Here is a 23,384-nt window from a genome sequence, read left to right on the forward strand (position 1 = left end):
CTGATTTAGGCGCGCGCTTCTTTTGTATGCACTGTCTGAGCAGCATTCAGGGTGCTCAGTTCTTGGGCGCTCATCAAGGCACAGGGCCATATGCCTAAATTTTGGATGCCTATTTTTTACAGCAAGAATTCAACTGGACATGCATCTTTCAGTCACCTGTTAAGTATACTGTCAAACTGATGGTGCCTATAGCTAAGAAACCTAAGTGCCTTTCCCTCTGTGCTGTTTGTCATATTCAGGCATCTCAGCCTTGCCTTCCCTCTAATTTGTGCCAGCACTGCTTGGAGGCTCAGGGAGAATTGCCTTTGACTGATTTTACTAAGCCTGGTTCTTCCCAGCCCGATGAGGGCTTGGGTAAAGACATGTCAGATGGGGCTGAAGATAGCTCAGTGGGCACAGGACTGGTGCCTACTGGTTTTGGCATGGATCCTTCTACCTTTTCTTGGGTGAAATATTTTTCAAAGATTACAATTCTTTCTGCAGGCGCAGTCCTCACCCCCAAGCAATACTGCCAGGTCAGAGTCGCAGGTGGTGACCTCTCGCAAGCCTGTTGCTATGGTTAAGCACTGAAGTACACCTAAATTGGCAGCCGGTTTACCCAATGTGGAACCGGATGACACGGGCGATGAAGTCGATCCTTACTCCCTGGAGGATGGGAAAATTCCTCCGGGATTGGAACCATATAGGACTATGTTGCAGTTCTTTCATAGAGATGAGCTACCGGCTCTGATTTCCCAGACATTGAAGATACTGGAAGTCCCTGGGGCTGATTCCATGTCTGAGCCAAAGAAAAATCCCATTTTAATTTCTCTGCATAAAGCCTCTTGTTTCTTCCCTGTTAAGGAGGCCATTCAAGAATTGATTGATCTTGAGTGGGGTGCCCCGGAGGCTAATTTCAAAGGGGGATGAGTCTTGGAAGGCCTGTGCCCCCTGGATCAAGTGGCGAGAGAACAGTTGTGTTTTTCAAAAGTGGATGCGCTTGTGTGCCATCTCCAAGTGGACTACTATCCCTGTGAAGGGAGGAGCGACCTTGAAGGATGTGCACGATAGGAGGACTGAGACTATCCTTAAGCAAGCATTTGAAGCAGTGGCAATGACCTTGCAGATAGCTTCCTGTTGTACCCTAATAGCTCGCTCCTGTTTACTGCTCTCTCAGGAGGTCAATGAATCTGGTGTGAATTCCAGGGCAGTCATGGAGCCAGCAGCTGCCTTTTTGGCAGGTGCGGGCTGCAATTTGGTCCGCACCTTAGCTAGAGGGGTGGCTTTGGTAATAGTGACCTGGTGTCAGTTGTGGCTCTGAAATTGGTTGGCTGATGCAACTTTCCAGTCTAACCTTACGAAATTGCCCTTTAAAGGCTTGCTCTTGTTTGGGAGCGAGTTGGAGAAAATGGCTAATAAGTGGGGCAAGTCTACGGTTCCACGGTTGCCAGAGGATAAGAAGCAGACATGAGAGATAGTGCTAGGGGATTCAAGCATTTTCTACCATACAGAGAAGCGACCTTTCAGAGGACTCGACCTTTTGAAAGGTCTCAGTACTTTTGCCTAGACAGCCCAGACGGGGCGCAGGCTCGGGTAGTGGAACCTCCTAAGCCTCTCAATGAAGGTGTGCCGACCCACCCCCAGGAACAAGAGATAGGGGGTCACCTCTCTCTCTTTCATCAGAGGTGGGTCGAAATCACGTCAGACCAGTGGGTCTTGAAGGTGATACAAGATGGATTTGCACTGGAGTTTCGCAGCGTACCTTGGGATGTGTTCATGTTGTCTCCTTGCCACTCCCCACAGAAGAGGCAAGTAGTGGAGGGTACATTGTCAAGGTTCCTCAGTTTGAGGGCTGTGGTTCCAGGGCCCACATCTCAAGAAAATATGGGCCAATATTCCATTTGTTTCATTGTGCCCAAGAAGGAATGCTCTTTTCGTCCCATCATGGATCTCAAAGTGGTCAACTGTCATTTGCGGATGACTCATTTTCGCATGGAGACCTTGCTTTCAATGATAATGGCTATGCAGTTGAGGGAGTTTATTTTCTCCTTGGATTTATCCAAGGCATACCTGCATATCCCCATCCGGCTAGAGCACCGTTTTCTGTGCTTTGCGCTTTTGGGATGACATTATAAGTTTTGAGTGCAGCCTTTTGGTCTAGCCACTGGTGGTGGCAGTGGCAGAGTTAAGAAAAGAAGGGATTCTGGTACACCCATATTTGGATGACTGGCTAATTCATGCCAAGTCTCTGGAAGAGAGCCTCCTAGTGTCATACACAGTGGTCTGCTTGTTCAGGAGCTCAGTTGGATAGTGATCCTGGCCAAGAGCAGTCTTCAGCCATCTCAGTTGCTAGAGTATCTCGGTGTTCAGTTCGACATGAAGCAGAGCAGGGTGTCCCTGCTGGAGGGTTGTATTCAGAAACTGAAGGCGCAGGTGCATCTTTTGATGAACACAATTCGCTCAATAGTGTGGTCCTATCTCCAGTTGCTTGGATTGATGGCAGTGACCCTGGAAGTGGTTCTGTGGGTGAGAGCACATATGCGTCCTCTTCAGCACTCCCTCTGCTGTCTCGTTGGAAACCACAGTCTCAGAACTATTCAATTCTGCTTCTCCTGCCAATGGAGGTCTGCGCTCATCTGCAGTGATGGTTGCAAGCGGATCATCTAAGAAAGGGAGTTTCTCTAAAATCAAAGGACTGGCTAGTACTCACAATAGATGCGAGCCACCAGGGTTGGGGAGCTCGCTGTCAGGAGCTGACAGCACAAGGGCACTGGAGTACAGAAGAATCTATCTGGAGCATCAATCAATTGGAAACCTGGGCGGTCCGGTTGGATTGCTTGCAGTTCAGTGACAGGTTGCAGGGATGAGGGGTCCAGATAATATCGAACAATGCAACAACAGTGGCTTACATTATTCAGCAGGGAAGAGCCAAGAGCCAGCAAGTCTCGCAGGAAATAGACCTCCATATGTAATGGGCAGAATTGCATCTTCAGGAGATCTCGTACATTGCAGGAAAGGCAATGTAAGAGCAGACTTTCTCAGCAGACAGAGTCTGGACGCCATGGCCTATGTTTGACAGAATGGTTTGGAGGGGTGAGAATCACAGAGGGATGGTGCTTCTGGTGGCCCCAGATTGGCCAGAAGAGCATGGTATGCGGAGCTGTGAAGGTTCCTGGTAGACTCCCCTCTCCGGTTTATGGCACACAGGGCCTTTTCTTCACAAGATCTGACTTGATTTTGTCTTACAGTATGGCCCTTGAGAGGGCTAGCTTGCTGAAGCGTGGATACTCTACTGTGGTGACTGCCACCTTGTTACGAGCAAGAAAGTTCTCCACTTCCTTAGCCTATGTGCAGGTTTGGTGGGTGTTTGAGGCTTGGTGTGAAGATTGATGGGTTCTTCCTCCTTTGGTTAAGAGCCCGTTTATTTTGGAATTTTTGCAGGATGGATTGAATAAAGGGTTGGCCCTTAATTCCTTAAAAGTGCAGGTAGCGGCCCATGCCTGTTTCAGGAGTCGGGTGATTGGTGGATCCTTGTCGGCTCATCCAGATGTGGCCCGTTTTCTGAAAGGAGTGAAGCATCTTCGTCATCCCCTGCAGTTACCAGTGCCCTTGTGGAGTCTTAATCTGGTTTTGGATTTCTTAGTGGGTCCTTTGTTTCGACCAATGCATAACCTATCCTTGCGGTTACCGACCTTGAAAATGGTGTTTGTTCTGGCAATTTGCTCGGCGCGTAGAATATCGGAGCTGCAGGCCTTGTCTTGCTGAGAGCTGTTCCTTCGAATGACTCCAGGGGTGATACAGCTGCGTACTGTTCCTTCCTTTTTGCCAAAAGTTGTCTCAGATTTTCATTTGAATCAGTCCATTTCCCTGCTGTCTCTGGATAGGGAATGAGATGTGGAGGAATACCGCCTGTTGCGGCCTTTGGATATTAAAAGACATATCGTGAGATATTTGAAGGTTTCTAAATCTCTCATGAAGACGGACCACCTGTCTGTCCTAGAACCTAAGGTTACTAAGAGCCAAGAGAAACAGATAAGTATGAGAAGAAAGAAGTGTGAAGCTTGCTGGGCAGACTGGATGGGCCGATTGGTCTTCTTCTGCCGTCATTTTCTATGTTTCTATGTTTCTATGTTTCATTCTCCTGGGTCTAGACTGCTTTTCTGTACACCCTCTGACTTAATATCATGGCAATATTAAGTCGGAGGTCTCAAAAGTAAAAAATAATTAAAAATTAAAAAAAAAATTTTAAATCAGCCCGCAGCTTGCGGGCTGAAAAACAGAGGCTCAATTTTGCCGGCATCCGGTTTCCGAACCCATGGCTGTCAAAATTGAGCGTCGGCTGTCAAACTCACTGACAGCCGCCACTCCTCCCAAAAAAGAGGTGCTAGGGATGCGCTACTGTCCCTAGCGTCTCTTTTTATCGTGGGTCCTCATTTGAATACTGAAAACACGCGCACAGGAGAGTGGCCTGTGCGCGCGCCGGGAGAGCGGGTGCTCTTCCGCTCTCCCGCAACTTTTACTGTATCGGCCTGAAAGGAAGGTAACTTAAACATATATGTTCTTTTGAATATAGCCAGTTAAGTGTAAAGTTATCCAGCCACACAAGGCCAGACTTTAGACCTGCATTCATTCAGTTAACTTACAGGGTCATTCATCAAACCATATTAGGGCTTTATGGCACAATAAAGGGTCTAGTGCACGATAAACACGTAATCTTTATTGCATTGTGTATTTGCATGCAAATATGATAATAATTATGTGAAAGCTAGAAAATTATGCAAATAAGGGACTCCTACTGCATTTCCAGGAATAATAATGCACACTAATGTGGGATTTAATGTTGAATTTAACTACACCTTTTTTTGTGAGGTAGAGGGGAAAAACAGTTTGGGGCGGATTTTAAAACGGTTACGCGCATAAGGTATGCGCGTAACCATTTAAACCCTTGCGCACGCCGAGCCTATTTTGCACAGGCTCGGCGGCGCGCACAAGCCCCAGGACGCGCTTATGTCCCGGGGCTTGCAAAGGCGGGGCGTGGGCGGTCTGGGGCGGGGGCTGCACCTCCAGACACAGCAGCCAATTGCTGCTGTGCCCAGGATCGCGGGCCCGCCGTTGCCGGTGCGCGTAAGTTACGCCTGCCCGGAGGCAGGCGTAACTTCTGTAACAAAGGTAAGGGGGGGTTCTAGGTAGGGCTGAGGTGTGGGTTAGGTAGGGGAAGGTGCGGGGGGGGGGGGGGCGGAAGGAAAGTTTCTTCCGAAGGCCGCTCCGATTTCGGAGCGGCCTCGGAGGGAACGGGCAGCGCACACAGGGATCGGCGCGCGCAAGGTGCACAAATGTGCACCCCCTTGCGCGCACCGACCCCGGATTTTATAAGATACACGCGGCTATGCGCGTATCTTATAAAATCCAGCGTACTTTTGTTCGCACCTGGTGTTCGAACAAAAGTACGCGCGCGCATACTTTTATGAAATCTGCCCCTTTATATCTCACCATAGAGTGATATAAACTGCTATGGATAGATATTTGCCTGTTCTGTTTATTTTACTTTGATGTCCTCCCTCCAAGGTTTTTGGTATAGTATTTTAATTTGCTGTTAGTCATATTAATTTTTAATATTTTTTATGTCTTTTTATTATGTACATACCGGTACTTTTGTTAGTCATAATAATTTCACTGTTTATTTTTATGTTCTTTATTATGTATGTACATTTTGTAAACCATTTTGACTACTCCCCAATAAAAAAAAAAAGGTATATAAAAACTGTTTAAATAAATAAATAAATAAATAGCAGCCATTATCATGGCTATAATCATGAGGGATAAAATGAGGGCTTTTCTGACACACACCACAAAAAAAAAAAAAAAAGCCTTTTCTTACCTGCCCTGTCTTCCTAAATCTTCGATGTTAGGGGGAAGAGTACTAGTAGTGGGATACTGGCTGCTTCATTGGCTCACTTAAATGATGGAAGCGGGATTTGCACACAGATGTGCACGTCCATTTCAAATAGGGTACGGTTGTATGTGCTTTCAGCCTATGTTCTTCTATGGGCGCATATGTGCGCTTATGTTTTAATGGTCACAGCCATTGTATTACATACAAGTGTATATGAGCGCATGGTATAACATAGGCTGGAAGTGCATACGTGAGTGCACACGTGCGTGCAAATCCTGTTTCCACCACATAAGTGGGGATATTTTAAGGATGAGATAGGGGTTCATGTGGATGTTTTCTAGGCCACAAGCGGGAAGTTTGAAAGGAAATGACAAGGTGATAATTGAAAATGTTTGTTTTTCTGAATAGCCTTTGGAGTGCATAAGAGACACTGCACTCTGAAGGTTTTTATATGTAGCTAGTTTGATTAAAGTTTTAAATTAAAAGGAACACGCGCCAACATTATTGCCAGTTTCACCAGTCTGTTGCCAGTTCGCCCAGGCGAGGCATAGGACTTCCTTTCCCTCTGTTATCCCCAACCTGCTGACTATCCTATATTTTTTCTTTTATGGCTTACATGCTATCCATAGCAGTAGGAAATTTTCGAGACAGAGGACCACAGCGCGCACCTGTGCGAATAAGTATGTACATGAACATCTACTGGCCTCCTCCTACATGCCTACGCCACACATGTATTTTTTCACATGTGCACATAGTGAGAGATATGCGTGTATTCGGTCAGCTTATAAAACCCGCTTGACACGTGCCGGCCAGAAATGTTCGTGTATCACTTGGTTTGGACGTGCAACACGCTAAGTCGTCACACACTACGATACTTTGTCCCATGATACAAGATTTTATCGCGGTTTGCGAAATTTGCCTACATGGTGCGGTATTTAAGAAATGTTCCTAACAATGCCCCGTTTTTATCACAGCTGCTAACATGCCATATTTCTGTGGAATTAAAAGCAATTTGATGAATCTAAGCCTTAGCCGGATGCATGCAATATTCAACTAAATTAGCCAGATATCTCAACCCCTCCTCAGAATGCTCTAGAAATCCCTTTTATCTGGTTAATTTAGTGGCATAATTAGCTGTGTAATTAGCTAATTTACCTGCATAATTAGCTGAATATGCCTTTTGTGCCATTTAAATGGATACATTTTGAGTTATTCGTCTAATTGGTTTTTAAATATTGACCTCCCTATTCTTTGTTTTTCCATCTCATCCTCTTCGGAGTTTCCCAATACTAGCACACAGGCATCAAACTAAGCCTCAAAATGCTGAAGATACATAACCTGACACCAGATAAAATGTATTTTCCTTAGGGTGAATCATAACTATATTTTCTTCACAAATAAATCCACGGTGACTCTTGCTAGAATAGAACACACCAAGATGATCCAAATTCCAGTCTCCTCTGTCCAATGGGGTGGTTTGAGCTTGAGCAGTAGATATTAATTCTCATTGGACACTGTCCTGAATTCAACCTCTTACCTTGGGTATTGTGTAGCCTCTAAAGCTGATGTCATGGAGTGCAGCATGTGGAAGACCCATGGGAACAATGCTGGCAAATCTCTGCACTTCATGAAGCACGGCGTCTGTGTAGGGCAGCTGGGCCCGATCCTCCATAGAGGGACATTTACCAGGTCCCAAAACGGAGTCAATTTCTTTATGCACTTTTTCTGAAACACACAAAAAAAGTATCATTGTTCTTGGTAAAAATTGCTATGCTGTTATCTCGAAAAAAACATTCTACTTTCCTTAGTACCATTAACATTAGTCACATCCTTAGAATTCCCTGGACAATGTGCACAAATTGAGCTTTGAAAATCAACCTGGGTGTTCTGCATGTAAAGGTACATATGAAACTTGATTCTGCACATATATTCAACAGTAGTTCAAGTAGGTGTTCCGGTGGCAGAGATGGGGAAGGGAAGGATTTCCGCCCACACTTTTAAACTTTTAAAAGCATGTACATAAATCCACATGCACAAGGTTGCACCTGCTCAGGAACCTCTGCCCACAAATTGGACTAAAGGGTTCTTCTCATTTTGTGTCTATCTGAAAGTGTTTCATACATAGGGGCTATTGTATCACTTACCATAATCCCAAATAGCAAGATTTTATACTTTTTCTCTTTCTGTGCCTTCCTGCAGTATGTTTATAGCTCAACAGATGCAAGAAAAGCAGGAATCAAAAGCAAAAACTGCTCCTATTTCATTTTCAATAGGATCCTCATCAGTTAATTACTGCAGAAGCACAGGCATGCTCCTTGCTTATGGTTCCTCCAGCATTTTCTTTCCAATTTTATTGCAATTTTTGCTTGCTCTGCATTTTGTCACAAATTATCCAATCTGTTCTCTCTCTTCATCTAGTCAGACCAGGGCAGAAGAATGGGATATGCTCACAGACCAACAAATGGAGACAGAGATGAACAGATTCACTAATGTCACTCTTTATAAGTATTCATGCTGACCTCAGCTTGCCAGTATTCTCTGTCTCTAGCAATGATAGATAAGCAGCATCCCATGCTGTGAGCTGAGGCCTGGTTAGGCCAGATGAAGAAGAAACTTGTCTTCTGGATGAGCAGCTCCTGAGGTAAAAGTTGCATATTCCTTCCCTCAGTTGAGCAGAGCACTGGACCAGAGGGACTTCCAGTGATTCTGGAATAGAAAGATACCTTAAGCAGGCCTTTTCCCATCTCCCCCACTTAATACCCCCACCTAGATTTTTTTCCTCTCCAAGAACTTGAAAGAAAAAAATAAAGGGGGGGGGGGTTCTGTTGCTTATTCTTGGTGCGTAGCATAAATTAAAAAAGAAAAAGAAACAGGCAAATGGACAGGGAGAGAATCTATTGTTTAGCGGGGCAGCAACCGAGAGTTTAAGGAATCCTTCAATGGCAGTTTGTACAAGTGAAATATGTATTTTTTTCCTCAGCCTGGGGCCATTTAGTATGGCAGTGATGGCATCTCTCCCAGAACACAGGACGAAGCTGTGTTCTTTATAGATAGTGAGCCTCATGGCAGGCAATTACTGGAGGGAGGGGGATAGATTGTAAATGTGGCTGCATAGGGCAAGGGGATAGGCCAGAAATTATTTGTAGCTGCCTGGGGGGGGGGGGGGGTCACCCAGAAATGGCAGGGCAAGCAGGCCACTGTGTTCTCACCTGTGTGCTCGCTGCCACGAGGGGAACAGCAGCCATGTTTTTGAGCAGCGGAAGGTACAGCCTCTCTCAGTGCTGTCGTATTTATCTTCCACGGGGCAGGTGGTGGTATTAAGTTTCTTCACAGCTGCACTGGCTTCACTATTTGTAGAGACAGCATACTACTTGTCTCTGACTGTTAGCTTTTTGTTAGCTCTTCCTCCTGGGAAGGTGATCTCCCTTTAAAAAAAGCCTTCATCTGTTTTTCCTGTATGGAGCAGAGCACTGTCCCAAAACCTGTTTCAGTGGTGTATTCCTCCCTGAGGACTGGTAAGTGATGGAGCGGATGAAGGGTTAGAAAGGAGAAAAAGGGTGATTAGAGAAGAGGGAAAAGTCCTCTTGACCAAATTTCTGGCTGTTCAACCTTAGAAGGTTAAGGGATGTGTTAGCAGACAGCAATTGGAGGAGTTATCCTCCTGTATTCCAGGGATAAGCTAATTCTCAATCCTGGCAAATACTTACTACTGCAGGGGAGAAGGTACTGGAAGAGTCCAGAGGCTTCAAGAATCTCCAGTAGGATGAGTGTGTGTAGACCCTTCAGGGCTTCATTCCATCTATAAGTGAAGGATTTTAGTAGTCTGGAAGGCGAGGCACCAGAGGCTTAGGTTAGAGCTGAGCAGGCCTGGTAATATGTACCTCTGGTTTTCTGGGATGGGCTGTTGCTATAGGGACTATTATTCCTGGGGGAACAGGGTACAGCCATAGCTGGGCACTCTCCAGATTTGGCCTGGAGACTCTGGAATTCTGAACAAATTGCCAGGTCTCTGGGCCAATACCCAAAAACTCCAGGTCCCCTGATGCATAAGGCCAGAAGAAAAACTGGCTGGAATAGCACAGGCCCGAAGGAGGAGGAGCATCAGTGGTGGCACTCGTGCTGCAGGAGGACGAAGAGAAGTGCAGGGCCGCGCAGGTGAAACGAGATGAGTAGGAGCATAGCGCCCACCTCCCCTCACCCCCATGCACAAGGAAAAAGAAACTGCAGATGCTGGAAAAGCTGCAGTGTTGGGTAAAAAACAGGAAATGAAACAAGGGCAGCACAGGCCTGACAGTGCAGAAGAGGAGGAAGTGGCACATTTGACTCATGAGCCTGAGGAAAGAGTTGGCTCCTGTGGCTAAATCAGGATCAAGGTGAGAAGAGAGAATGAGTATGCTTGCATGTCTATGAGAGTGCATGTGTGTGTGGAAGAAGGAGAGAAGTGAATGAGAGTGTGTGCATGAATGTGTGTATGAGAGTGTGTGTGTGTGTGTGTGCGCACGCACGTGTGGAAAAGGAAGAAGAGTGAATCATGTATGTCAAAGTTCATATATGTGTGTAGAAGAGGGAGAGAAGTGAACGTGTGCATGTGTGAGTGGAAAAGGAAGAAGAGTGGGTGTGCATTTATGTGTGAATGTATTAGTGTGGAAGAGGAAGAGAAGTGAATGAGTGTGTGTGGAAAGTGAGAAAAGTGAGTGTGCATTTGTGTGTGATAGTGCATGAATGAGTATGGGCGAGAAATGAATGAGAGAGAGTATGTGTGTGTGTGTGTGTGTGTGTGTGTGTGTGTGTGTGTGTATGTGTAAAAGGATGAAGAGTGAGTGTGCATGTGTATGTGTGAGGAAGAGAAGTGTATGTGTAAGAATGAGCATATATATGTGTGAGTGAATGTACCGGTGAGATAGAAAGTTTGTGCACATGCTGCTACCAGGCACCCTCCCTCTCCCTGCCCCCCCTCCCCCACCACTACCCTATGACAATCTCAGGGTTACAGGAAATCAAATGTTCCCAGGTATGGGCACTGCTCTCATGGCGCTCAGTATGGACTCAGTGCTTCAACAAGCCTTAAGGCTTCCAGTGCAGTTCTATAGGTGTCAGTGTGTTTCAGAGTTAGTTCAAATCAAGGTGGCTCAGAATACTAGGGCCATATTATCATAATGTGCCCATTTACATCTGTTCTCAAAGACTAAGCAGATATCTTGCTCATCTTGGTGCAGACTTCGGTGAGGAGAATGGCCCTTGTGGTAGCAGCAAGATGCTCTCTGAGACACCATATTTGGTCTGTAGAGTAGATTCTAAAATATTCTCACCAAGCTTCCTTAAAGGAAAGCTATTATTTAGCAAGCTCCAGAAGGGTTTGCGACTGAGTCTAAAGTACCTATGCTTTCTGAGATTAAGCCATAAGTGTCTTGGGATCAGGAATGGGCCAAAACTCATCATCTTCACTTGAGAAGGACCAAGTAAAATCCTTCTAGTAAGCTGCAATTCTTTCTTTCCTTAAAAAAATTAAGAAGAGACAAAGAGAGAACCTTGTCTTCCCAGAACTCCTGTGGGAGTTTTCGGGACTCAGTCTTTGGAAATGAGGGAAGATGATTCCTTGGCAGGTATCTTCCTCACATATATTACAATCACATCTAAATAGTGGCTCCTGAAGGCTATTCAAGATGGCTATGCTGGCGAGTTTTTTTCTGTCCTTAATGGATGTATTATGGTTTCTTTTGTTTACCACTTGAATGCAGGAGAAGGTTCAAGGATCTCTTCCTCATCATCTCATTATAGGTGCAGTGGTTCCAGTTCCTTAGAGTCATTAGGCTCAGGGCCAGTAACTGATCTATTTTGTAGTTTACTAGAAGGGATTATTTGTATTCTACTTTGGAAATGATAGACATCAACAAGGTTTTGTGGGTCTTTCATTTCAAAATGGAAATTTTAGAGAATGTAGACAGGCAGTGAGGCACAAAATATTTTGGACCTTTCTGAACCTCAAGGAGCCAGATCTCAATATTCCTATAATGAAGGTGCTTCAGAGGTGTTAAGTTTGGTGATCCATGGGCTGCCCCTGCAGTCTGCCACCCTCACCTCCCATATTGGGCCATCTCTGTTGGCTCCCAACATAGCTGAGCGTTGCTGGCTCTCCATGTGGCGGGATGCACTCAGATGTGGCGAGATGCCGCAGGATGCCATCAGCCCCATCTAATCGTGCTCCTCCTTAGGTGTGTGCATGCTCAACCTCTCTCTGCTTAAAGGGGCCATGGTGGGAAAAGCCCTGCGGTGCCTACTGATGATCTCACAAGCCAAGCCCTATAAAGGGGTCTCCCTGTCCTTCCTTCACTGCCTCAGCAACAGGTCCAGCTACTCCATAGTAGTACATGTTGCTTCCTAGCATTCCAGTCTTCATCCAGCCTCTCTTCAGTCTTCATCCAGCTTGTCTTCAATCTTCTTTCCAGTCTCTTCTATCCTCCATTGCCTGCTCATTCCAGCCCCTACCTGCCTCAGCCCTATCTGTCCTTCTCCCTCTCCTTTGGATGGATACTCGGTTTGACCACTGCTAGGATCTTGTATATGCTTGACCACTACCTGTCTCTGACCACTGCCTGGACCTCGGTTATGCTTGCCTGCTGCCTGCCTTTGACCACTATCTAATCCTGGATACGTCTGACCGCAACCTGCTATGACTCTAGCTAACTGCAGACCTTCACTCCTGCCATCATCAGATTCCCCACCTAAGTCCTACTGGCCCCACCACCCAAAGGCTCAATCCGACGGGAACATGGGCTGGTAAAGGTGAAGGTCCTGACTGGTCTCTGCTTCATCTTGGTCCGCTTGCTAACAGTGAGAACCTGTAGGGATCCTCCCTGCAGATAGCATCAATCTTGCCTCAGCCTAAGGGTCCACAGACACAAGAGGTTCTCTCTTGGCAGTGTAGGAAGTTTCTTTTGTTTTAAAGAGCTGTATTTCCATTTTACCACTTCTGTAAGGTCCTTCTTGAAGCGTCAATAATGGTGGCAGAGTACTTGTGTCTACAGGTATTTTCTGATTCATCCTTACCTGGCTGGCTGAGTGATTCACACAATGTCAGCACATACTTGTGTGGCAGCATACTTTTGTAAAAAGGTATTTCTGATTCTTCCTTATGTGGACTCTGGAATATCTGGAAGCACTGTTCAACATGACGATAAGCTGTGCTCAGCTGTCAGAGCAATGCTTTCAGAAGCTGGGTCAGCAGATCCATGCATGTTATCCTCCAGAAGTCTGTCTGTATGGTTTTATCTACAGCTTCTCAGTTCCATCAATGGGAGCCCCCTTGAGGCCAGAAAGATTTGCTCTCCAGGTAGAATCCCCATTCTGTGATCTATTCCATGTGTTTGCCGGTAGCAGAAGCCATCAGGTTAAGTGTGCAGTTGTGGCTCAAGCTCCCAGCCTGGGTAATGGTGATGATGTATGCTAGTCTTAGGGGCTGGGGAGGTGAGCACATTGTCTAGGACAGAAGACTCATAGACAGTGGAGTCCCGAGAAGGCAAGTTGGTCCTTCAATTGGTAGGTGGATAGATTAATTTGGTTGACTCTCTAAACATTTGTTCATCTGCTAAAGAAGCAGGCAATCAGGATAATGTCCAACAATGCCATGGCAGTAATGTATGCAAATCATTAAGGAGAGATCCTTAGGAGACTTTGGAAGTGCACATACTGCTTTTTTGGTACAGAAAGGAATCTGAAGATTGTTGCAGCCTGGCACATAGCAGGTGTGGAGAGTTCTTACAGGTTTTCTTAGTCACAATGTGATGACCCTGGGGAATGGTTCCTGTCTTAGGCAGCTTTCGATCAAATATATAGCCAGATGAGTAGTTCCACTGATAGATTTTCTGGCAGCCATCAAGTATGTGAAGTTACAAAGGTTTTTCAGCTGGAAAAGAGGCAATTGCTCAAATGGAATCAATGCTCTGGTCCAGAGTTGGCTGGTAGAGGCACTCCTGTATGCTTACCTTTGTGGCCCAAGATAGGCAGAGTCTTTCAATGGATTTCAGGGCATACAGGTCTGGTGTTTCTCATAGCTTAAGAATGACTGTGATGCCCTTGGTATGTAGACCTTGAATAGGTGTTGCTTGGAAGGCATTGTAAAGTTGTTGCATGAAAGGCTATTGAAATTTCCTTCACACAGAGAACTGCTCTCGCAGGGCCTAATACTGAGAGAAGTTCCAGATTGGTTTTGTCTTATGGCTTAGCCTTTGAGAGGACTCATTCATCCAAAACAAAATTAAAACAAATAAAAGTGTTATTCTCACACTATAGTGAACACTCTTAAGAAAGAGGAAGGGAAGTCTTCTACTTCCTCTTTTCTCACTGACACTATTTAACATATATATGTTACCCCTATGCCACCTCCTGGCAGGACTTGGTATCACACACTACATTTATGCAGACGGCATTCAACTAATTTTACCCATAGACAAAGCAATTGAAAAAACACTAAACCTAGCAATGATGTACCTAGATATAATTAAACAATTATTAAGCCAAATGGAGCTAATGATAAACATTAAAAAAATGGAGTTTATACACCTAGAACAGAAAAACATGGAACTGATTCAAAACCCTATCAAAAATGATCAGAAAGTGGATATAGCCGAGAAAGCTCGAAACCTAGGAGTAATAATTGACACAGAACTTAGCCTTAAACAACACATATCACTGAAAGTCAGAGAAGGATATGCCAAACTTATGGTCCTCAGGAGGCTGAAACCGCTACTAACCCAGAAACACTTCAGGACAATCCTTTAAGCACTGATTTTCACGAGTACAGACTACTGTAACACACTATTTCTTGGATTACCGTACTCAACAATAAGACCACTACAAGTCCTACAAAACTCTGCTGCCAGAATACTCACTGGCAAGAGCAAAAGAGACCACATCACTCAAACACTGGCCGAACTACACTGGTTACCAATAGAGCAGAAAGTGCAATATAAAACACTATGCATAATTCACAAATTAATCAATGAAGAAAAAGCTGAATGGTTAAACACAACGCTATGCTTACACATACCCCAGAGAAATCTGAGAACAGCCAATAAAGCTCTACTAACCATCCCCTCAGTAAAGACAGCAAAGCTAACACAAGTTAGAGAGAGAGAGAGCACTATCCTTGGCTGGTCCAACATTATGGAACACATTGCCACTAGAGACAAGATTACAGAGTGATCCAAAACTCTTCAAAAAAAGTTTAAAAACATGGCTATTCAGGAAAGCATTTTACAATGAGAATGGAAAATAAGAAACACAGAACAAGGTTACCTAGATGCATGGCCTCACATCTTTTATTTTTACTCAAAGATAATGTTAGAGAACTCCGGTTTAAGCACAATTCTTGTATGATTACCCTATTAATCGTATAAATGGACTAGATCCATGTCACCTATCTTATACCTTATATTATATAAACATGTACCGACACTGTAATGGCAATTTCATAGATACTTTTTGTAACCATACTAAATATATGTGCCTCTATTTAAACCGTTGTGATGATGCATTACCAAACGACGGTATAGAAAAGATTTAAAATAAAAATAAAATAAATGTGTGAATTTGGAGTGTTTTTGAGGACTTATGCACCAGATGATGGTTTAGTTGTTGCACTGGAGGTGGATCCTTGGGCTGAGGTGGGGGTTGACGCACTGTAGGCAAGGGCCCACCCACCGTCAGCAGGTGGAGTGGGCTGAAGCTAGAGGCCACTGGAGCTTCACCTATACCAGCTCATGTTCCCATCGGGTTGAGCCTTTGGGTGCTGGGGCTGGCAGGACTTAGGCGGGCCTCAGGATAGAATGACAGAGACAAGCAGTTCAGCCCAGGGACAGCAGCCAGCAAGTGGCGTAGTTCTACCCTGGACAGGTTGCGGAACAGAAACTCAGGAGCCAAGGGACAAAGGGTGACTGAGAGTGCCTGAGCAGAGAAAGGCCAAAGCCTTAAGAGCCAATATCCAGAGGTTAGAGGTAGCGGCATCACTGTAGAACTAGGATGGAGGCTGGCAGCCACAGGAAGGTGTAGCAAGCAATGTAGAACTCTGGATGAAAGAGAGTCTATAGCAAGGTCATCCGTGGCAATGGTCAGGGCATGGAGAAGGCAGGCGTAGTCAGACGTAGCAATGGTCAAGGCACGAAGAAGGCAATGTGGTCAGGCAGGCAGAGGTCAGACTTGGAGAAGGCAATGTGGTCAGGCAGGCAGCGGTCAGGCTTGGAGAAGGCAACATGGTCAGGCAAAGCGATGATCAGAACCAGGAAGTCAATTCAAAACTTAACAAGACAGATGAGATGAGTGGGAACCAGGAACAAATGGAAACAGGAACACGAAGCAAGGAAGACACTAGTAGCAACGACTACTCGGAGTACGAGGAGACCTGTTGCAAAGGCAATGCTTAGGAGCACTGCCTGAGCTTTTATGCGAAGAAGGATCTGACATCAGCATCCGGGTCCGCAGCCAGGTTCCCGCCGCAGGCCCTTTAAAAGATTCACGGTGGTGCACGTGCATGCTTAGGGGGAGGCACCGCGCTGCTGACTGCGTCTCTCTGCGGCCCATGCGGAGAGGCCTGGAAGACGGAGGCATCCTGGCTGCAGGTCCCATGAAGCGGCGCCGAGCTGGAGATGCCAGCGGACGTCTGAGGCCGGAGCTGGCGGATCATCACCGCCAGCAACAAAGAGCTGGAGCTGGAGTCTTAGCAAATAGGTGAGAGGGCCGTGCCACAGGTCTCCCGCGGACAGCAAGCGTAACATTAATCCTAGAAAGACACTGCTGTTAGTAATTCTGGATTTTACATTTCAGGAAGGTCTTTTATGGGGTTTTGCACTTAACTCCCTGAAAGTATATGTTGCAGCTCATTCATACTGCAGATAGTGTAAAGCCAGAAGACTTCTAGGTTGCATAGAGAGAGGACTAACCAGTAAGAAAAAGCAGGTGATAATCCCCTTGTACAGGTCCTTGGTGAAGTCTCATCTGGAGTACTGTGTTCAGTTCAGGAGACCATATCTCAAAAGGGACAGATACAGGATGGAGGCAGTTCAGAGGAGGGCACCAATATAGTGGGGTGAGTCCATCAAATGGGGTGAGTCCATCAAATGACTTATGAGGAGCAGTTGAAGGACCTAAATATGTATACCCTGGAGGAGAGGAGGTGCAGAGGAGATATGATACAGACCTTCAGATACCTGAAAAGTTTTAATGATGCACGATCAACAAACCTTTTCCATTAGAAAGAAATCAGTAGAACTAGGGGTCACGAATTGAAACTCCAGGGAGGATGACTCAGAACCAATGTCAGGAAATATTTCTTCACGGAGCGGGTGGTAGATGCCTGGAATGCCCTTCTGGAGGAGATGATGAAGACAAAAACAGTGAAAAATTCAAAAGGGCATAGGATAAACACTGTGGATCCCTAAAGGCTAGAGGATGGAAATGAAGAAAAAATGCATGGAGGTAACTTGCTGGTGTGGTGGTTACTACCCTTAACAAATAAGCCTTCATACTGTTGATGCAACTCCAATAATGCGCGCTCTGCTTCAACGGCAAGAGGAAACAGGAAATTGGACTCAGACAGAAACCAAAAAGGGCCCTGGCTTTTATGGTCTGGGAAATTGATAAGTATGGGGGTGACCTGCACAGTGAGGCAGATACTACCGTAAGCTTGCTGGGCAGACTAGATGGACCATTTGTTCCTTTTCTGCTGTAATTTCTATCTTTCTAGGTTTGTATAGACCCTTGTATTTGCATCCAGATATGTCTCAATTTTTGAGAGAAGTCAAACACTTTACCCTCTTCTAAGGTTTCTGATTCCTTCTTGGGAACTGAATTTGGTGGATTTTATTAGCTGGATCGCAATTAGCTACTTGTCTTCAGAGTAGATTTTTTTTGCTTCCAAATGGCTATTTGCTCAGTTCATAGGTTTCTGGAGTTACGGCAGCTTCCTTGCAGAGAACTTTATATCAGTTCCAAAGGATGTGGTCTTGATTTCTATGGTTTCTTCCTTTGAATCTGTCTGTTGGTTTGCCTTCGTTTAACAAACATATGTATTTGGTTGAGTACAGATTGTTATTTGTCTTAGAGGAGTGTTCTTTGTGATATCTCTAGATCATTAGTGCTCAGGATATTGGATCATCTTTTTGGCCTGTATGGTAAAGAAAGATGAGGGAGCAATGATGGTGCATTTGATTAAGGATGTTTTTACAAACACCTATGTGTATTGTGGTAAGGCCTTACCTAAATAGCTCATTCCACAAGAACTCTGGCTAATTCATGAGCAGAGCAGTGATTGTTTTCTTCTCTGAAGAAAAGTAGGAGAGCAACTTGGTCATTTTGGCATTCCTGTTCAATGCCTTATTGCTTGCATGTAGGCATCCGAGGAGGCCTTTTCATCTCCGAAGTGTTGAGTGGGTTTGGCAGGATCCGGCCCTATTCAGGAGTAGCTTAGGTACATCCCATTCGTCAGGACTGGTCTGACTGGATGAAGAGGAAAGTGAAATTAGTTCTTACCTTATAGTTTTCTTTCCTTGAGTCCTGTCAGACCAGTCCAGGATCTGCCTTGTGCTGCCAAATTTCCATAATTCTTCAATCACAATCTGAGATAATACTTGGGATTTACGATTTTTAATTAATCAGAGTAGGTGAATGACTTACTCTGTGATCATTTATTTTTCGGCTTCCTAGTTGATTTATTTATTTTTGGAAGTCCTCTGGTTGATTTAAAAAAAAAAAAAGTTTGTTTGGATTAAAGTTGTCCTTAGTTAGCTTGCTACAGATAATATTGAGGTCTGCATGGATGACTATAAGGAATGACATTAGTGAAACTGTTGATTTCTGTATTCATCTCCTGCTCAGTGAGTATAACCCATTCATCTTGACTGGTCTGCTACTCAAGGAAAGAAAATTATCAGGTAAGAATTAATTTCACCTGATCCTCAATGATCATACTCCTGGGACAACTTCTCATCCTAGACCACTGCACAGAAAATTATTACTTTTTTTTTTTTTTTTGGAAGTGAAACTGCTTAACCTGCTTCAGCATTTTGGAAGTGAAACTACTTAACCTGCTTCAGCATTTTACCTTGGATTTCTGGGTACATCATCATGAATTTGACAGCCCAGCGAATTGTTGAAGCTGTGGTTTCTGTCCCAGCAATGAAGAGGTTAAAGGTTGTGTAGGTCATGCTGTCCATTGTAAAATTGGTGTCGGGTTTATTCGCATCCTGACAGAAGGAATTCAGAACAAAAGATGAATGCCCGTAGAATTTTGGTTTCCCTGTCAGTTCCCAGAAAAGCCAGATCCCCTGCAAATCTAGTTATTAATTTCACTGTACCAAGAAACTACAAAAGTAGATTCCAATTTTGTCTTTTGCTTTGTTTTGTGTATTACTAATACAGCATAGAGCCACTTAGCCGAAGATCCATTAACTGGAAACTCATTATCTGGGAAAAAAAATTACAGTCTCCAGGCCCTGATCAAATATCCAGAAGAACTTCAAATATCCAACAACTGGTTCACTTCCTATGATCCATTATTTGGAAAAACTTCTGTTTCCAGACAATATTTTGTCAGAAAATTCACATAATTCAGAACTTCCATTATCTGTAAAAATGCATTATCTAGAAAGGCCTCAGTCCTTACCATTCCAGGGTGATAGACTTAAGTATTGGTCTTGTAAGTGGCAAAGTTGACAATGGAAGGGCCTGAAATGGCCTACTAGCAGAGCTTGGGATGGATATGGAAAACAGTGGTAGTAAAAGGATTGATAGCTTAGGTAAAAAAAACATGGAGGATGGGGAAGTTGGTATGGGTAGCATATGGAAATTGAGATGAATCTCAAATGGGCAAACTAAAAGGACCATTTTTGTCTTCATCTACCATCATATACCATGTTACTATGTTATGTTTTATAGTTGTTTATTTACAATTGTTGTAATCTTTTTGGTTTATATATTTTTTCATTAATTGTTATACTAGTTTATTTCTTTTTCCATCACTCCCTTTATTGTTTCTTGATTTCCTTGGGCTTGGCTTTCACCAAAAATGAAAGAAAACTGATGAATAAGATACAAAGATAACTAGAAACAATAAAGTTCATATTGTGAAGGATCTTTTTAGTACTTCATAGTAGACACCCACATACCTCATCTATCTTGTTCAGAAAGGAGTCGACAAAATCCCTGGGACAGTTGGGGTCCCGGCTGGCAATATGATCCTTTATCAAGCCTTTCAGAAATGCTTGCAGTACCCTGGCATTTTCAAAGATTTTGTTGTGTTCTCCTGGCAGCCACCTCAGAATGTACGAGTAAGTATTATAGGCCTGTGGGGAAAAGAAATGGATAGAGCAATTAGTACAATAGGGTATGTGAACAATACAATTTATTTTGATTTTTATATTCTGCTTTTTTTAGCATTTCAAAGTGGATTACATTCCGGTATTGTAGGTATTTCCCTATCCCCAGATGGCTTACAATCTAACAAGATTATTTTCCAACCCGTGAAAGGCCATTATCACAACGGTAGCATTCAAATTAGGTGGAGGGGAGAAGTTAGGGAGGGGATTAGGGAAATAGGCTGCTGGCAGTAGCACGGGAAATAGCACCACCTTTTACAGTGGCACTATGCCTGCGATAGTGTGCAGCACGGCCGCACTGCAGCAGGCAAAACCGCACCGCCGTGCAGGGGGGGAGCGAGGGGGTGAAGAAGGGGGCGGTCGAGCAAAATGACTTGTCCAAGGTCACAGAAGCAACAATAGGACTTGAATCCAGGTCTCCTGGTTTGTAGGCTGCTGCTCTAACCACTAGGCAACTCCTCCACTCCAAATGGGATCACTTTGTTGGGATCCCAGGTGTGACTGAGGTTTCCTTCCATCTAGTGCATCTCACACATCACTCAGTCAGGCTTTTCCAGAGGGGACTTCCCTCATTAGCTCTTCAGGAAGAATTTTTTGGTACATACAGAATTTAGTAATAGCAAGGATTAGGCAACCTCTAGTCCTTATGAACACTAATCCACTTGATTTTTCAGGATATTCCTATTGAATATGCATGAGATAGATGTGCATACAATTGACGTGCATGCAAATCCTTCTCCTGCATGTAACCATTTTTCAGTGGAGGTACTGTCTCCAAAAGGGCCATAAAAGAATTTGTTTCTTGAGGCTGTCTCTATAGGCATATTTCCCCCACTCTGCTTGTCCCAAGATGTGGGCATTTCTAAGGGGAGAAGGCGGACCTTCTAGGCCTAGGCGGTATGGTGGAATCATTCCTGTTGTGTACTACTATGCTATTAGTGGTAATGCTGCAAGAAACAGAGAGGACACAGATTGTTTATTTATTTATTTATTTGTTTATTTATTTATTTAAGAGTTTTTATATACCGTCATTAAGTTATTCACCATCATAACGGTTTACAATAGGGCACTTATATCAAAAAATATGGGTTGTACATTACATGGGTGGTGCCATTAGTTTTCGGTAACAAACAAGAGTTTTATATCCAAAGGCATTTATTTGGGGGATTGAGTGTTTCATAGCAATTTGTCCTGATGGTTGACTACAGTTAAAAAATAGGTTGAACTAATTCAGTAAGGAGCATTAAATTAGGCATTTGGTGCTTTATGCCGCTTATCCTTAATTAATTGCCTGCATCAATTTTCTTTCTTGAAGGCTTGTATGAAAAGCCAGGTTTTGAGTTGTGTTTTGAAAAGTTTATGATTGCGCTGGAGTCTAAGGTCAAGGGGCATGGAGTTCCATAATATGGGACCGGATAGAGACAATGCTCGCTCCCTCACCTGGGTAAGTCTTGCAGTTTTCACAGAAGGAATGGGAAGGAGGGCTCTGCTGACCTTAAATTTCTGTGTGTTTAACTTAAACTTTACTGTGTGTCCAATCATGTAGATAACTGTATTTTTAAATTATTTTTGTTTATTTATAAAGATGGAACATAGGAAGGTGCAGAAGATTATGAATGTCCACCACATTCAACAAGGCAGTTATTCGTCATGAATGCAAGAGCTTTAAATAAGCAAGGTTCAAAATAGTAAGACAAAGCAATGAGTTCCCCGACACAGACCCATGTTTCACCCATGGGAGGGACTGAAGGGCAAATAGCTCAAGCTAGAACATTTATTTATTTATTTATTTATTTATTTATTTATTTATTTATAGGTTTTTATATACCGACAACCGTTTGCACATCGTGTCGGTTTACAGATAACTTAAAACTTTTTGGCAGTGCCATTACATTGAACAATAACTATGCGTACAAGGGAAGAACATGATAATATTACATTGAAAATAACTATGTGTACAAGAGAAATACATGATAATATGGAAACTGGGTAACTATATACAGGGTACGACGGTTCCTCAACCGGGTAGCGGATGAGGAAAAAATCAGCAGGAGCACATTGTAAGGGTAATACATAAACAAAGATAAATACAAAATGTTAATAGCAAAGACATTTATGAAAGGGGTTGCTAAAAATAATAAGAAAATAAGAAATAAGAAATTCTGCAAGTTGTGGCTCATATGATATCATACATCAGAAGTGTGAATGACCATCATATATGTCTTGTAGGTATGTGAATCGTTTTTTGACGATTTAAAATATCGTCCGATATATTTTAAATCGTCAAAAATCGTTAGCGGCGATATTTAATAGGAATTCCCCCGATTTATCGTCAAAAATCATAAATCGGGGGAAGGGGGAGGGCGGGAAAACCGGCACACTAAAACATCCCTAAAACCCACCCCAACCCTTTAAAATAAATCCCCCACCCTCCCGAACCCCCCCAAAATGTCTTAAATTACCTGGGGTCCAGTGGGGGGGTCCCGTTGTGATCTTCCACTCTCGGGCCACGAGTGCGTTGATAGAAAATGGCGCCGGCGCTACCTTCGAGTGCAGGAGGTCGTTCCCGGACCCCCGCTGGACTTTTGGCAAGTCTTGTGGGGGTCAGGGGGCCCCCCCAAGCTGGCCAAAAGTCCCTGGGGGTCCGGGAGCGATCTCCTACGCTCCTGCCGTCGGGGGACAAAAAAACAAAATGGCGCCGGCGTATCCTTTGCCCTGTCATATGACAGGTCAAAGGTAGCGCCGGCGCCATTTCTACAACGCACGGAGGTCCGAGAGTAAAAGATCACACCGGGACCCTTCCCCTGGACCCCAGGTAATTTAAGGCATTTTGGGGGGGTTCGGGAGGGTGGGGGATTTATTTTAAAGGGTCGGGGTGGGTTTTAGGGTTGTTTTAGTGTGCCGGTTTTCCCGCCCTCCCCCTTCCCCTCCCCCTTCCCCCTTCCCCCGATTTACGATTTTTTGACGATAAATCGGGGGAATTGTTATTGTATCGTGGCTCTAACGATTTTTGACGATTTAAAATATATCGGACGATATTTTAAATTGTCAAAAAACGATTCACATTTATTTATTTGAAACTTTTATATACCGGTATTAGTAAGCATACATCATACCGGTTCACATTGTAACTAAAGGCAGAAATT

General features: G+C 44.2%; 1 protein-coding gene across 1 annotated transcript in view; it reads right to left on the reverse strand.

The window, feature by feature from the left end:
• LOC115090796 (cytochrome P450 2F2-like) overlaps nt 1–23,384 on the reverse strand; it is a 49,080-nt gene that overhangs the window by 3,431 nt on the left and 22,265 nt on the right. Inside the window, exons 5-7 of the mRNA XM_029600307.1 lie at nt 20,029–20,205; nt 18,966–19,107; nt 7,410–7,597 (exon numbers count right to left, since the gene is read on the reverse strand). Coding sequence (XP_029456167.1) covers nt 7,410–7,597; nt 18,966–19,107; nt 20,029–20,205 — 507 coding nt within the window. The remainder of the gene's footprint in view (nt 1–7,409; nt 7,598–18,965; nt 19,108–20,028; nt 20,206–23,384) is intronic.

Source organism: Rhinatrema bivittatum, chromosome 4 (genome assembly GCF_901001135.1).
Source record: "Rhinatrema bivittatum chromosome 4, aRhiBiv1.1, whole genome shotgun sequence".
NCBI lineage: Eukaryota > Metazoa > Chordata > Amphibia > Gymnophiona > Rhinatrematidae > Rhinatrema > Rhinatrema bivittatum.